This window comes from Sparus aurata, chromosome 12, assembly GCF_900880675.1.
Source record: "Sparus aurata chromosome 12, fSpaAur1.1, whole genome shotgun sequence".
In the NCBI taxonomy this organism is placed as follows: domain Eukaryota; kingdom Metazoa; phylum Chordata; class Actinopteri; order Spariformes; family Sparidae; genus Sparus; species Sparus aurata.
In genome coordinates, this window is record NC_044198.1 from 6,709,832 (window position 1) to 6,725,279 (window position 15,448).

At 38.9% G+C, this 15,448-nt stretch overlaps 1 protein-coding gene across 1 annotated transcript in view; it reads left to right on the top strand.

The window, feature by feature from the left end:
* cacna1bb (calcium channel, voltage-dependent, N type, alpha 1B subunit, b) overlaps positions 1–15,448 on the top strand; it is a 177,491-nt gene that overhangs the window by 130,472 nt on the left and 31,571 nt on the right. Inside the window, exons 31-38 of the mRNA XM_030436578.1 lie at positions 2,689–2,785; positions 6,268–6,428; positions 6,607–6,744; positions 9,334–9,535; positions 10,081–10,245; positions 11,800–11,910; positions 13,679–13,762; positions 15,163–15,165. Of these exons, the coding sequence (XP_030292438.1) occupies positions 2,689–2,785; positions 6,268–6,428; positions 6,607–6,744; positions 9,334–9,535; positions 10,081–10,245; positions 11,800–11,910; positions 13,679–13,762; positions 15,163–15,165 (961 nt within the window). The remainder of the gene's footprint in view (positions 1–2,688; positions 2,786–6,267; positions 6,429–6,606; positions 6,745–9,333; positions 9,536–10,080; positions 10,246–11,799; positions 11,911–13,678; positions 13,763–15,162; positions 15,166–15,448) is intronic.

Here is a 15,448-nt window from a genome sequence, read left to right on the forward strand (position 1 = left end):
CACTTTCTCACACACAGATTACATCTTCCTAGCCTACGGCGCTTCTGAAAGCTATTGGGAGACTGTTCTTGCCGTCTCAATGTGTTGAGGTCCTTGAATAGCGAGGACTGGCATTGACTTTACAGATTGCATGCCAGGGTAAACAAGTCATCCAAGCATGAGAGCTGCATGCCATTTTGGTAGACTCAGAGTTTCCCATTGAGAAAGGAAAAGGCCCTCGAGCCTAAAATGTATGGAACCATGCTTCTCTCCCGTTTGAGCTCTGTCCGTACCACATTTTCTAGACTTTACATTACATAAATTTTAATACTGTAATCATTTTTTCTCCCAGTAAAGTAAAACAGCTTCCAAGGGTTCCTCACTCCCTAAAAGACTCTATGCTGGCCAACAAGATGTTTTTTAAAATGAGTCTCAACAACACTGACAGACTGATCTGAGCCTGTGTGACTGTGTCTCTGTGTGATTGGGGACATTTAATACAAAGGAACAAGGTGTTAATAGGTGACTGATAATATCTTAATGCCCTATTTCACAGGTCCCCTTCATAGAAAGGAGCTCATATATACCTTATTTTCCAAGAAATATCTTTCTAATTTGGTGTCAATCACAGAGAAATGGGCAAGTTGGTCAGTTACTCTGACTCATTTGTTTTTGATGTTCAAGACAGAGCTGGGAAATGACCAGAATGCGTTTGATAGAAAATAGAGCGTCACAGCTGGGTGGAGTTTAAGCTTCAGGGTATTTTCTGGAAGAAACCGTAGAAGTCTTACTGGAAAAATTATTTTGTTTTGCGTAGATTCACAGAAATGTACTCAACTACTGATGGTAATTAGCATGCTAATGTTTTCAGATTTCATTAGAGCAGATAAAAACAGTTTAATCCATCCACTTTTGGGCTTGTGACTTGTGTCATGCATTTGGGCTTGTGTCCCCCACCAGGGAACTGTAACAAAAAGACAACGAAAGTGCTGTGACAAGTACGCATTGGATAAAAGCTGCATGTGTTCTTAGAATCTTTATTTCATGCCCTGTGGGTACATTTTAAATTTTACAATTGTTAGTTTTTTACAGTGGTAGTTTTTTTGTCCCCCGGGGATGACAACATTGGTTGGTTGGTAAACCTGCCTCATGGTGGAGTAGGAAGCAGGGCCTAAAGGGGCTACTATCAGGGCTTCAAAACAGTTTTATTTAATATGAATACTAATACTAATTAAACTACATTTGTCACTGTCCGTTACTATGTTATTAATTTTACACACAGATAATCTATATACCAGCAACTGGAGAGATGTCAGAGGGATGGGTCTGCTGTAGTACAGTGCCCCAAGTAGTTAGGGGTTGATAGGTGCTTTGCCAAAAGGTATCTTGGCAATGCTCCGGAAGCGAACTCGAACTTTCCAGCTCCCAGTCTACCGCCATACCGACTAGTCTATGCAGGACTAGAACCAGCCACCCTCCAGTCTGGTCCCTATGTACTGAGCTACTGCCGCTGTCTTGAATGCTTGTGATTGCTGTCCACATCTTTCACGCATACAATTGTCACTCTGCACACACTTCAGCACTTCACTTGCTTTCTATTTGGAATTTTTTTAAGTCAAGAAGAAACGGTTTCATCAAGAGTGACAGCCACATTGTGTGTGTGTGTGACTGATTAATTAAACACTGCCCTTGGCCAATGTTAGTCTCTGAGTGAATGATGGCTCAGCTGCATGTTATTAGCATAACAGCTAGTTTTTAAACCCCTACACCCACCTCCCACTCTGCAACCAGTTAACAAAACCTGCAGTGTCTGCAATGATTGACAGCAGTGGTTCCTGCAAAGAAGCTGCTTCCTTCACCAGGGGGCTCATTCTTTGTGCATTTACTCAAACAATAACACATGTTTGCATGCCTTCTACAGAAACATGTTAGCATGTAAGCTTTGTGTGGCTGCATATTTAGAGCCTGCAAGCTACATGTTGAGGTTCACACTAACAAGGCAAGTAGTCTATTAGATTGTTATTTAAATAACAGAAATGACACCAAATTGAAAAATAGAAACTGCAAGAAAAGTTGTTCATTTAAAAAAAACAGTATGAGGAGGAAAATGTGAGAAGGGTTTAGTTTAGTTTTACAAGTGTGTAAACAACTTATATCCTAAATGTATGTAGTTGTTAGATACGTTGAAGAGAAGGACAGAAAGAAAGAGAGGACAGGAATGAAGGAAAGGAAAAGGGATGAAATGAAGAAATGTGATTTGGGAGGGAAGGTAAAAGAGAAAAAGAGAAGGAAGGAAAGGGTGAGAGAAAAGAGAAATGAAAGTCATGAAAGGAGCCATAAAAAGGAAAGAAAGAAAGAAAAGGATACAATGTAATGTGACCACAGTCTTCAGATATGTGAGTGCAGTAAAAAGTATAATATTTGGGAGTGGAGGAAAAGTAGGCAATCTTGCAAAATGAAAATGGTCACGTAAATCAGCAAAAACATCTGATATGTGTATTTATTTACAGTACTTAAGTTACTGTAAACAAATTAATCTTCCTCCACAGTTGCATGCTTCTGTAGAATAACGTGATTCACATGCATGTACTCTACTAACAGAATAAAACAGGTACCAGCTCCTCTGACTGGACGATGGAATAAAAGGGTTTACTATGACTATCAGTTACACGACATCATCCAGACTAACTATATTTTATATCTGCACAGAGGGACCAAAGGCAAGGACATCAACACCATCAAGTCCCTGAGGGTCTTGCGAGTCCTGCGGCCACTCAAGACCATTAAACGGCTGCCCAAGTTGAAGGTTTGTATTCCAATTTGTCACCAACCCCAGTCCATTCTGAGGGGAAGCTGGGGCCACAGCTGGCGTTAGTCGGACTCACTTTCACAAGTCAAATTCACTTACATTATGTCAAAAATGAATTGATGTATTTGATTCAAAACTGTCTTGTTTTGAATTATACATCTTCTTTTATCTTGAACTCTAGACAAAAGACTTGCGCTGTTTGACTTTTGGGGTGTTCTGGGTTGTGGATGGATATGGTTGAAATTGCTTCCTTTACTGAAATAGTTCTGTGCAAGGAGACTGTATTTCCCAGAACATACATTACTTCAGTGTTTGATAACATTTTTGAGAGACTGTGTTTTGGAGCATCAAACACTTACACCGTGTAGGTTTGGAAGGTGACTCTGAAAAGTTTGTAGCTGCTCCTTTGTTGGGAACAACTGTTGTAGTTAGCATTGATTCAGGGCAGTTGCAATGAATTTCAATGGAATGGAATGGAACTTTAGAATGTCTGAAAACAACATCCTGTATGTTTAGTGAGTAAAAACATCTGCCAGAATACATTCTAGCAACAAGCTAGCAGTTTACTAATAGTTTGCTAATAATGGTCATGGACGACAAACACCATCATAAAGCCAGAGCATTATGATACTGCAGAGTTGATTTGACAAGTTTCTTTCTATTCCTAACATTCAGATATCCCTTTTTTAAACTGGGTCACAGTTTGAATTCATTTTAACTAGTCCAAGCAGTTACTTCAAAGAGCAACAGCTCTGTAAAGTAGTAACTTCTAAGAGCCATCTTTTAAGCCTTAAGTGTTTGATGCCCAAAAATGGTGGTGTGAGTCTTTGTTAACTCTATTTTGAACACTGTTATAAAGGTGGCTTTCGGCCATTTAGCAGTGAACTCTATTTATACAGACGGCTGTTTGAGCTTGTGAACGCTGTTCCTTTTGGTCACTGCTGTTTGTCTTTGTTTGGCAGCTGTTTTTGTGACTTTCAGGATTTTCCTTGGTATATTGTTATGTCGTGGAAGCTTCATAAACCACCCTGACAGAGGACATTGAAACTGAACTGATAAACATACTGCAGTTGACAAAAGGAAATGCGGACATATTCTCTTCTTAGACCTACATTACATTAAAAAAATAATAATAATTACTTCCTGTCACTTCAAAATAAAAGCTCTTTTAAAGGGGTCACTTCCTGTTAACACAGGACACAGTATCAAACTCCATTACAATTTGCTTTTAACAACATTAAACAATTTCACAACATATATTAAGTATTTTGGAGGGTTTTTTTGTGAACCTGCATTTAACTGGACTGATAGCTGCACATGGACTTTTCTCAACATTTGGCCTATTGAGACCTCAGTTGTCACATCACACTGTGCCGACTGCTGTTCCTCCTTTAATGTTGACAAATTGGTATATAATTAAATATGACTCATCTTTGTTGCAGTGTTTGGTAAATGTGTTTAAGTGAAGTTAGAGGTAAAGTCAATTTCTGCCGGGTGTTTCCATTTATTATGTCTTAGCCTTTTCACATGTGCTTTAAAAGAGGGACGATCAATTTATGTCCATGTTTCAAATTACTTAAGATCAAAATAGATTAAAATCAAAGTACATTTTTCTTCTAAATAGTCTAGCATCTAGTACAGTTATCTACATGGACAGAGATCAAAATATTATTTGAGATTATTATAAATCATTATAGAGAAATTATTTTTGGTTTATGCTGAGGTTGGTAAGATTGGAGAAATCTGCATGATTAAGCAACATTTCGAACATATCCAAAATATCCCCATCTAAGGCCATTCCTGCGAAACACGTGAATTACACGTGCAGCCAAAATACTACACATTGTATTTTGGCTGCACTTTCTGTCTTTCTCTCCCAACTTGTTTGCAAAAAGCTTTAGCAATACATCTGTCTAGACTTGTGGAAAGCAAGACATGCCCAATGGGTACATTGGCAGAGTGCGTGCAGGTACATAGGTAGACAAACAAAAATACTTGTTTGATGCCTGTGCCAGACACATATACCGGATTTTAATTTTAATTTTTCAGAACATTTGATTTACTGATTACTGTTGGAACTTGAGCATTTTCTACAAATATAACGAAAAATATTTCCAGAATAATTTGAGGGTCTCCAAATTTGGAGATTTTGAAATTTTAAGTAGCTGCTTTATTAAAAAAAAAATGTAACCAATGTATAAAGTACATAGATTAAAAAATCTGTATTTATGAATCGTGACCCTCAACTGTGTCCTTTGACGCAGAAATGACAGCTTCCCTCTGGTGCATGAAGGCAGCCGATCATGCAAAAGTAATGGATCTGACAAAAGATGAAAGATGTGATTGGAGTAATGGAAGTGTGATGATTGAGACAAATCAGAGCTGGCAGACGGACGCTCATCCAAAACTCCTTTTCAAAACTTGGACAGACAGGCTGGTAGAGGAGGGGAGAAATATGTTCCATCCTCGCTCTGGATAGAGAAGTCTAGATGGCGATCATTCATGCAGAAGCATATTCATTGGGTGGATTGCATACATGTCAGGATAGATAGACAAAGCGCTTCATCTCATAGGGAGATCACAGCATAGGCTGACAGGAGAAAACAGCTGGATGGAGAGAATGACAGGCAGGGAGACGGAAAGGCTGACTTCATGCACAGGTGTGTTCATGTACTCAGTTTTTTATGTTCCAAGAGCAGATGTGTGTTTTCTGATCTGCCACCTCTATGGTAAAGGTTTGGTGAAGTTTATGTAACTTGAACTACTTGGGTAAGTTAGGGAAAGATCATTATCGTTGTAAAAAGAGACTAATAATGAATGTTGGTGGGAGATTACTTGTCTCAGAGTCAGACACTTTGGTCATTCAATGACCCATTCCAGTCTCCACAGTGAGAGGTTTTGTGGAGCTTTGACAACATCATGCTATAGGTGTGACACTTTTTCAAAAAGTAGGGTTCAAATAACTTTCAAACACTTATTTCAAGCAGTTACTTCGAATGTAACCAAAACAGCGCAGTACATGACTGATGAGATACAGTGAGCTGTAACTGTCACATAAGCTTGTGTGATAAGCGGTCTCCTTCCTTCAGTGTTCTGAATGTCTTTCCCTTCTTTTTGTCTTTATATTGAACTGTGTGGTGTCAAGCTACTTCTATAGTCACAGCTAGGCAGTCTGACTTAAAAAGGATTTGTTGCACTTAGAGACAGCAAGATATCAAACAGGTTATTGCAGTTCATATACATATACAATCAAAAGTTTGACATTTGATAAAAAGTGACAGTTATAATTTAAAATATATGATGATTTACAATTGATCCATGAAAAATAAAACAAATAATAATGGACCTGTCATGGTTAAGTTTCCTGGGAATGGATTTGATGTACATCATTGTAGCCTCCTAAAAATGTAGATGTGTAGATATGTATACATAAATAAGTTATGTTTGCTGATCTGTGTGTGTCTGTGCAAATATTTCAGGCGGTGTTCGACTGTGTTGTAAACTCTCTGAAGAACGTTCTTAACATCCTCATCGTCTACATCCTCTTCATGTTCATCTTCGCTGTTATCGCTGTGCAGCTCTTTAAGGGCAAATTCTTCTACTGCACCGATGAGTCCAAGGGTCTGGAGAAAGACTGCAGGTACGCCATCCAAACTTACCGTGACTGTCTTCTGAATGAATCTAAATTTTCAAAATAAATTGCAATTTGATTAAAAAATCCTTGTTGCATTATATCCCCTAGCTTTGTCTGATTATTATCTCCTTATGATATCAGCTTTTTTCACCTTAGTCTTCTACTCTTTATGTCTCTGTCTCAGGGGTCATTTTCTGGACTATGACAAGGATGGAGTGAAATCTCAGCCCAGAGAGTGGAAGAAGTACGAGTTTCATTACGACAATGTTCTCTGGGCCTTCCTCACACTCTTCACCGTCTCCACCGGAGAGGGCTGGCCGTTGTAAGTCAGAAACATCCTCCATGTCACTTCATTTGTTTAACACCTATCATACATAAAATGTAATTTAAAGTCAGCTGTTAAGACAGTGGTTTACAAGCTGAATATGAAACTGAAAAATCCTATGATGATATGGAATGAATTTGATATGTAGTATATTGAGTATTTAAAGTAATGTTAAATTATTTGTTCTTTTGCATGTAAGAATTCCCTTCAGTGTCTCGAAATTCACTCCGCACACCTGGAGGCAGCTAGTACAGCGCAGATTAAACCAAACTGATTTCTCCCAGGCTTAATTACTATGCCTTCTACAAAGATGCAATCAGGGCTCATTGCATAGACGGCCTCCGTCTGCCATTCTGTGCCTGAGCTAAAGTAGCATTTATCATCATCATCATCATCATCACCATCATCATCACCATCATCATCATCATCACCATCATTGTTGTCTCCATGAAGGACTGTTGATGGTTGTTAGCTCATTTCATTCAGTGCACTTACCTGTAGATGAGAAGTAAGCTGTTAAAGTGTCTGTGCCTGTCAAGGTAGTCTGAACTCCCACTCCTAAAAAGGTGTGACAGCATAAACATCACAACAAAATGCAACTCACAAATGAGTTGTCCATTTAATACACAGTATTTCCTGTATTTATGATTTTGTTTACCTGTTAGTGACTCTAATAAAATATAGTAGTTTAATCAAAACTTAAAACCAAAAACTGTATATATACTTAGATATGCATGCAACAAGAGTAAAATGAGCTGTTTGAGGGGATGATGAGACTGAAAACAGACCCCAACACTCCCACTGAGAATGGGTGATTACAGATTCCTTCTCAAGCGTGTGCCTGGCAATGAGCATACCAAGGCTGACGTCCAAAATTCAATTGGATTGGATTACCTGGAAGTGCCTCGAGGCTACAGTAGCAGCTACTGACATAGCACAGCCAGTCAGTGGATGCGTTGCATTTTAGTAAATGTCAGCTCCAGGTTTTGACAAGTAAGAATACTGTGTGGAATGTTCAATGTTCTGTCTGATCGATTAAAATCCTTTCTTTTTTCAAACTGTCCATCTTTCAAGCATTCAGAATACTTAGTTTCCTAGTTTTAAGACTTGAATGGTGATCTGAATGACATTTATAAGAGGGTCCGACAGCATTGTGTGTGAACAAATAAAAGCAACCACGGCAGTTCATTTTACTGTTTGTTTAATTTAAAATATTATTTTCGTAGTTATTTTTATATTTGCATTTTCATTTGAGCCTTATTTTTGTGCCAGTAATCCTTGCCATTATCGTAATCATCTAACAAGTCCTCCACAATTAAGGACAAAATATGTAGTTTGTTCATGCCCTCTGGAACAACACAAACTGTAGAAGCATATTCTGATCTGATGCCCCTATCAGCAGGAAGACATCATTTTTCTGTGCTCCTGAAACTACTACAAATTACTGTTAAAATAGCTCAGCGGGTAGAGCGCGCATCCCATGTGCTGAGGCTCTGCAGCGGACCCAGGTTCGACACCCGGCCTGGGTCCCTTTGCTGCGTGTCACTCCCCCTCTCATTCTCCCTGTTACCTGTCATATCTTCAGCTGTATTATCAATAAAGCCATAAAAGGCCAAACAAATACTAAAAAAAAAAAATCAGTTGATGACAATGCTATAGTAAGAATTTGGCTAGGGTTAGGGAGAGATGATGGGTTAAAATAAGTACCTTGTTTAACTTAGGAAAACGGTTTAGGGTTTAAATGACCTTTGTCATCCTTGTTATTATAATAAACATATTGTTAAGATAAGGGTAAAATCATGGTCAAGGACAAAGTTGACTTGCAGTTGAAAATGGGGAGAAAAAACAGTCATTCATTCATTAAGAAATCCTGTGTGAAGATTGTCAGAAAGCTCTGCTGTTGGTTTGATTGAGTATTTGCAGGATAGGTATTTTAAGACAGATTGCTTTCACTGTAATTACATCAAGACTTGTTGTTTCCACTTCCAGGATTAATTACATTGTAAAGTGGGGGAAAGGTTGGAAGGGAGGATGATTAGAAGAGCTTGCATCACTCTAATATATTATATATCTGCAATGATTAATCATTTAGTTGACCGAAAGAACATTACTATTTTAATAATCAATTGATCTCCTCAGTGAGGGGTCTCAGATGTGAGATCATGGTTAATTGAATATTTCAAGGTTTTGGATTGTTTGTTAGACAAATCAATATTTAAAGATGTAACCATCTGATGTAGGATATTGAGATCCGCATGTCCTTGTTGTCTGTTGTTTTGTGGATCATCAATTAATCGATTAATCCAGAAAATAATTGACAGATTATTTTAGATTTGATCGTTAAAATGATTGTTGCATATCTCCTCCAAATGTTAGGTTAATGGAGATTGACTTGGGAAATTTGGGAAGTAAGGGCTTTAAAAATTAGCGGCAACCATTTGAGGAAAATGTGTGGACATTTGTTGAATTAGTCTGTCAAGGCCAGACAAAGGTTGATGACCTCCACTGAATCTCTACAGATATTATAAGCATCACTCTCAGTGGTTGTTCATATCTCACCTGAGTTCTTCTTTGCCTTCTTTTCAGGGTTCTGAAGCACTCTGTGGACGCTACCTATGAGGACAAGGGCCCAACCCCAGGCTTCCGCATGGAGACGTCCATCTTCTATGTGGTCTACTTTGTGGTGTTCCCCTTCTTCTTCGTCAACATATTCGTGGCTTTGATCATCATCACCTTTCAGGAGCAGGGCGACAAAGCCATGTCCGAGTGTAGCCTGGAGAAAAATGAGGTGTGAGAGTGGTGAAGAGTGATGCACTTCCTTTATTTTTCTCCTGGAGAACAACAACCCCCTCCGCTACATGCAAACAAGAACACGCTGATTATTTCTGCAAAGGCACTAGTTTCCCAAAATGTCTCTTGCATCACAAATGTTTTCTTCATTAGAAATCAGAGCAAATGCTGATCGCACTTCTAAACATCACTTCCAGGCAAATTAGAACTAACATGACTTACAAACAGAACAAAGCACTAACAACGGAAACAGTGGAATGAATCTTCTCCGCTCTCTTCATCTCCACTTCACAGGGACTTTGTTAAAATCACACTGTTTTTTTTCTTCTATAAAGTATTGGCTACTTATTAGAGAGCTTTAGTTTGTGGTCTCATCTTACAATATCACGAGTGGCTTAGAAAATCCTGTGGTGGCGTGCCAGCTGTCTTTCATGTTTTCGAATTTGATTTCCCAGCACTTTTCTCTTCTGTGATGAAAGGTGTGAAGTTCTTGTATTATGCAGGCTTCATAGTCTGTTTTTATGTTGTCTCTTCATCAAACAGAGGGCTTGTATTGACTTTGCCATCAACGCCAAGCCACTGACGAGATACATGCCAGAGAACAAAGAGTCCTTCCAGTACAAGATGTGGAAATTTGTGGTGTCGCCTCTGTTTGAGTACGCCATCATGACTTTAATCGCCCTCAACACAGTCGTGCTGATGATGAAGGTCAGTGATTCTTCCTGCTTATGATGCAAAACGCCTATCCCTCTCAGATACCTCTCAGCCAGAAAGAAGAAGTCTATTGGCTCAGTGATACTAGTGCAGTTCCCAGTATGATACGGCACACTATTTTAATATTAAATTGGACTACAGAAGCTGATTCCATAAATCTGAACCATTTCATCCTAGTTCATAAGGCGGAGAAGATAATACAGCAACAACAGTTGTCTGGCCTTCAGACATGGTCAACAAGTAAAAATCAAACACCACCACCAACACACCCCTGCGACACTTCTAACAAACAGTGCTTGCTGCTATCAGAGTTAAGTGCTCGTGTCTTGGCAGTTCCCGTAGTCAGAAGAGAAAATCTCTGAGGGAATGAAGCAGCCAGTTTGAATAATGCAGACCGGTGCCAGAAAAGAGCTCTGTTCGCCCGCTGGCTCTGGTTTCATTTACATAATCTAACAATATTTCTAATGTACCGTTGTCAGATTCTGACCATAATATCTAACAACTTATGTGAAAAAAATGTTTCAAAGGTTGTTCAGATATACTGCGTTAGTGTGATTTTAAATGTGTGAGGTGGCTTTGGTGACTCATATTGAGTGAAAACATAAATCCAGGTTACACATTTTCACATACACTTGCACACACACATTTGCGTTACTAATGGAAACACAGCGGCCTATAAAGAATCCAATACATTCAGAAGCCATTACTGATAGCCATCCAAAGATAATCAACCCCTTATTGTGAGGAAACAATAGGTTGTTACCTCTTATTACTCATGACGTTCAGGATCAGGAGTGCCATTACAGCATGGATAGATAGCTAGCTCCCAACTAACTAGCCTTTATACCAGGATTGTGATGGATGGCTATCAGAAGAAAACCGGGGTTGAGGTCAGACAATCATTAAGTACCGAAAAGAAACATAATTTACTCAGATGGAAAACAGTAGATTTCAATTAAAGGCAATATAAGCCATATTTAAGCAAGGACTTCGCCAGTTTCTTTCTTGCTTGCCAACGTGTGTGCTCCTCTATCAGTGCGTTAAGTTTTAACCCCGGTATTGTATACTGTAGTTCTATTGCAAAGAAATTGCAATGATGTTTTTTTTTTGTATCATACATTCAACTTTCTCGAAATATGACTGAAATGTTGGGTTAGCCTCTGACAGACTTTCAGGACTGTGAAGTTATTAAAGCACTCCTGGTGGTTGCGTGAACAATGACCAAAAAAAAAACCCCACACAGGCACAGATAATTTCACAGTCACCTGTCATTATCACAAAGGCAAGACACAGTTCGTGCCTATTGGTACTTGAGATGATTAAAATGTATATTTGCAGCTGGGATTGACAAATACATGTACATCTTTTAAACATCTTCCTCGAGTGCGTCAGAGCAATCAAATATAATTGCAGTGGTTCTCGTTTGCATTTACACTTGTAGATTTCAGTATCATAAATCTATGATGCAGCTTTCATGTATTTACTGTGGTTCCTCTCTCAGTTTTTTCACCAAATATATTCATTGTATATTTTTCATTCTGTCCTCAGTTCTACGGAGCTCCATATCTGTACGAGTCCATGCTGAAATACTTAAACATCGTTTTCACGGCCCTCTTCACACTGGAGTGCATCCTCAAGATTATTGCTTTCGGTCCACTGGTGAGCTGTCGGGATCATATGCTGCGCTGTACTCTGCAAACGCTAGACAATTATTCATTGTTATATTGTTTTTCTGTTTACACACATGAGGGAAAAATCTCCCTTTGGATATGCAAATCAGCCAGAAAATATCAGACTGAGGGTGACTTCTGCATTCAACGTTGCTAATATTGCTCAGTAATTGTTGACAGTGCTGTCCTTATAAATGTTAAAACAACAATTTACAATTGTGAGATCTGTGGTCATTAATGTCAGCATTTAGAGGTCATTTCTAAAGAAGAATCTGCCACAAATTCACACTTAGGGTGCACTCACACTTGGCCCAGTTGCTCCGTACCATGCTTAACCACGATAGTCGCTCTTCCCCGGTCCGCCGCTGTCCTGCACTCACATTGCTCCGGCTGCAATCGGGTCTGAGCAGAGTAACCTCTTTTACATACGCCATCACATCAAAACGCGGTCAAAAAAACAATGGAAAGGCACAACACAGGGAACATAACTAACTTTACTCACTTATTTGTGGCTTACTTTGTTTCATTTTGGTTGTAGATGGCCCTCTCACATTGCTGGATTTTTTGATCATGCAGCATAATACACATGATTATACATGTCTACGTTGTGCACCCGTGCTTCTGCTCGTGCATGACCAACCATACTATGCCAAAGCACACCTTCCAACTGTGCCAGCACCAAGGACGTGTACCGTTCTTGAGCACAGTACGGAATGCTCACACTAGTCAAACAAACTGGACTTTGTGGGTCCAACGTGCTTGGGCATGGTGTAGATTATAATCTGGGTGTGCCCTTAGTGGAAGGATGTTTTAAAGGATTGTGATGTTATGGTACACAAAAGAGCATAAATGTTTTAGTAGACGATGTATGACATGTCATTAAGCAGTAAAAGTAAAAGGTGTAAAGTCCCAAATCCAGGAATGAGGAGGGTGAACTACTGACAAAAGAAGGGATGCACGGAAGAGTGCTTAGGAAGAATAAATTTTCCCCAACATGGGGCCGTCTAGCCTGCAGCGAGGCATTTCATCTCTGGCTCCGTTCCATTTACGAGGCCCATTTATTAAATAGCTTTTCTCACACACCACTTGCCTCCACCTGTTTAGCTGTTAGGACCAGATGGATGGGCTCGCATCTGCTGGTATAAACACTCGGCTGCTGCATCTCTTCAGACTGCAGCTGCACGGCCTGGCAGCACCTTCTGGCCTCCGGAACTGGATGATTGACCAGTCGGAGAGGATGTAGGCTGCAGGCAGCAGCTAAGCACTTAGTTTATACAGGAGGCTGTGTCAGCATTTGTGGTTTTTTTACATATAGATTTGTGGGATGTCTACATTTTGTGTTTTGTTGTGCTTGTATTTCTTTCTTGTATGTTTTTTTCTTTCTTTCTTTCTTAGTTTCTTTGTGTTTGATCTATTGAAAGTTACAGAAATATGTCAGCAAGGATTTTTTAAACTGAACCTAAATCTGAAATACAGGGATTGAACTACATCTGCAACAAATGCTCGTTCATTCCTTCATTCCGTTGTCAATTTATATCTATATATACATCTATATATGTATATATATATATATATATATATATATATATATATATATATATTAATTAACCGAGAAAGTAATCTACATAAAAAACTGAGTTTGAACATTATCCCATTATGTTTCATTGTAAACATTGTAAGCAATTGCACCAAAGAAGCTGAACATTTTACAGTTTAAATGAATTGCCTGACCTCTCTATGCATCGTTTGTCTTTCAGAACTACCTGAAGGCAGCCTGGAATGTGTTTGACTTTGTGACTGTGCTCGGAAGCATCACAGACATCTTGGTCACAGAGCTTAAGGTTAGAGCTGCAGCAATCATGGGCCCCTCTGAGTGCCATTACAACTGTCTCTTGTATGTCACTATGTACGTTACTATCAGGGTTCACTGTATGCTTGCAGCTGCTGAGGTTGCACTGTGGAGAAGCAGCATGCTGTGACACAGGAAGTTTAGTCCAGTCAGGGGAACTGTGATGATGGAAAAACAGTTTGTGAATTTGGGCTTTGAAAGTTTTTGAGAATAGACATAAGTAGACATGGGTCATTGAAGTGCTTGAATGTATATATTTTGTGCAAGAATAGAAACAGATGTTATTTTGATATGTCTTCTACTGTCTGCATGTGTCTCCTGTAATTTTTTCTGCCTTCACTGTAACACTACACACAGTTGACAAGTTATCACAGATTCAAGCCCCTCTCTGTCTGTTTAGATGTCGATAGTCCAGTCTGTAAAGAATACTAGAGCTCATTTATAAAAAAAAATCTCAGTGATGTGACTGTAATTAACCTTGGCCTGTGTCTTAAACTTCACTATTATGGCCTTGAAAGTCCTTGAATCCTGGAATTTTATATAAAAGAAAGTGTGGGAACCCAAGGGAAAGTAGAAGTTTATAAGTAGTCCATATGCAAAAGTTAGTTATAATTTACTGTACTTACGGTTGACAATAAGGATTTTCCTTACATTTTTTTTTTTTTTAGCAATTCATGAATTCTTTTAGTCTATTAAACGTTAGTAAAAAGTAAAAATGCCCATCACAATTGTCAGAGCCAAAGCTGATGTTGTTTTGAACAGCAGTTTAAAACTCTAAAATGTTCAAATCATAAATATGATTAATAAAATACAGCAAGTCATCACAACTGATTATAGGAATAGTTGCAATACCAGTTTAGTGACTAAACAATTAAATGATTTATTGTTTCAGACATCATTTTTATTTGATTTGGTTGATTAAAGATGGGTCTCTTAAACATTACCAATCTGAACAAAGTGCTTCAGCTTAAAAAAACTATGAATGTAGAAATCATGCTTTGCTCTGCTCTCACTGTCTCAGTCCTCGAATCGAAAGGAAATAAATGAAATCATGAAAATCAATCCATAAAACAAAGGTAGCTGCAGGCCAGCAGGAGGATCAGTGCTGCAGCTACACTTTGTTGAATTAGAACTGATGAAAAATGGATAACACTGTCTGATAGTGGAGATGGAGGGCTGAGGCAGAGTAATGCTGCTTTCTTTGTGGCAAAGTCGGTCTCTTCTCTGTCTGTGACTTTCTTTTCATGTGATCATTAGTCTTCTGTTCTGTCTCTTCTCTCTTGCTTTCCTTCTCTGTCTTTTTTTTCTTATTTGCTGTTTCCATCTTCTGCTGTGTCTCTCCTGGCGCCTGTGCCCTCACTCTGCCCCCTCTGTCACATCTGACACCTCTAGACGGTAAGTGGCTTTTCTTGTTGGCTGCTGATTTTGTCAGTTCCCCAGTCAGTGTGTGTTGTTTGCTACCTACAGTACTGAATACTTGTGACATGATGGAAAATAAAAAGGCATATCGAACATGTGTTTTAACAACGATACAGCACTTTCAGTTGGAAAAGATCTGACGCGATAATGTACACTGCAAAAAAATGTTCACCATAACAATGATCCCACCACACTGGCATGTTTTGTACCAGTTATATTTGTAAGACATGAAGAATAATAATTTTGTCGGACTGAAATT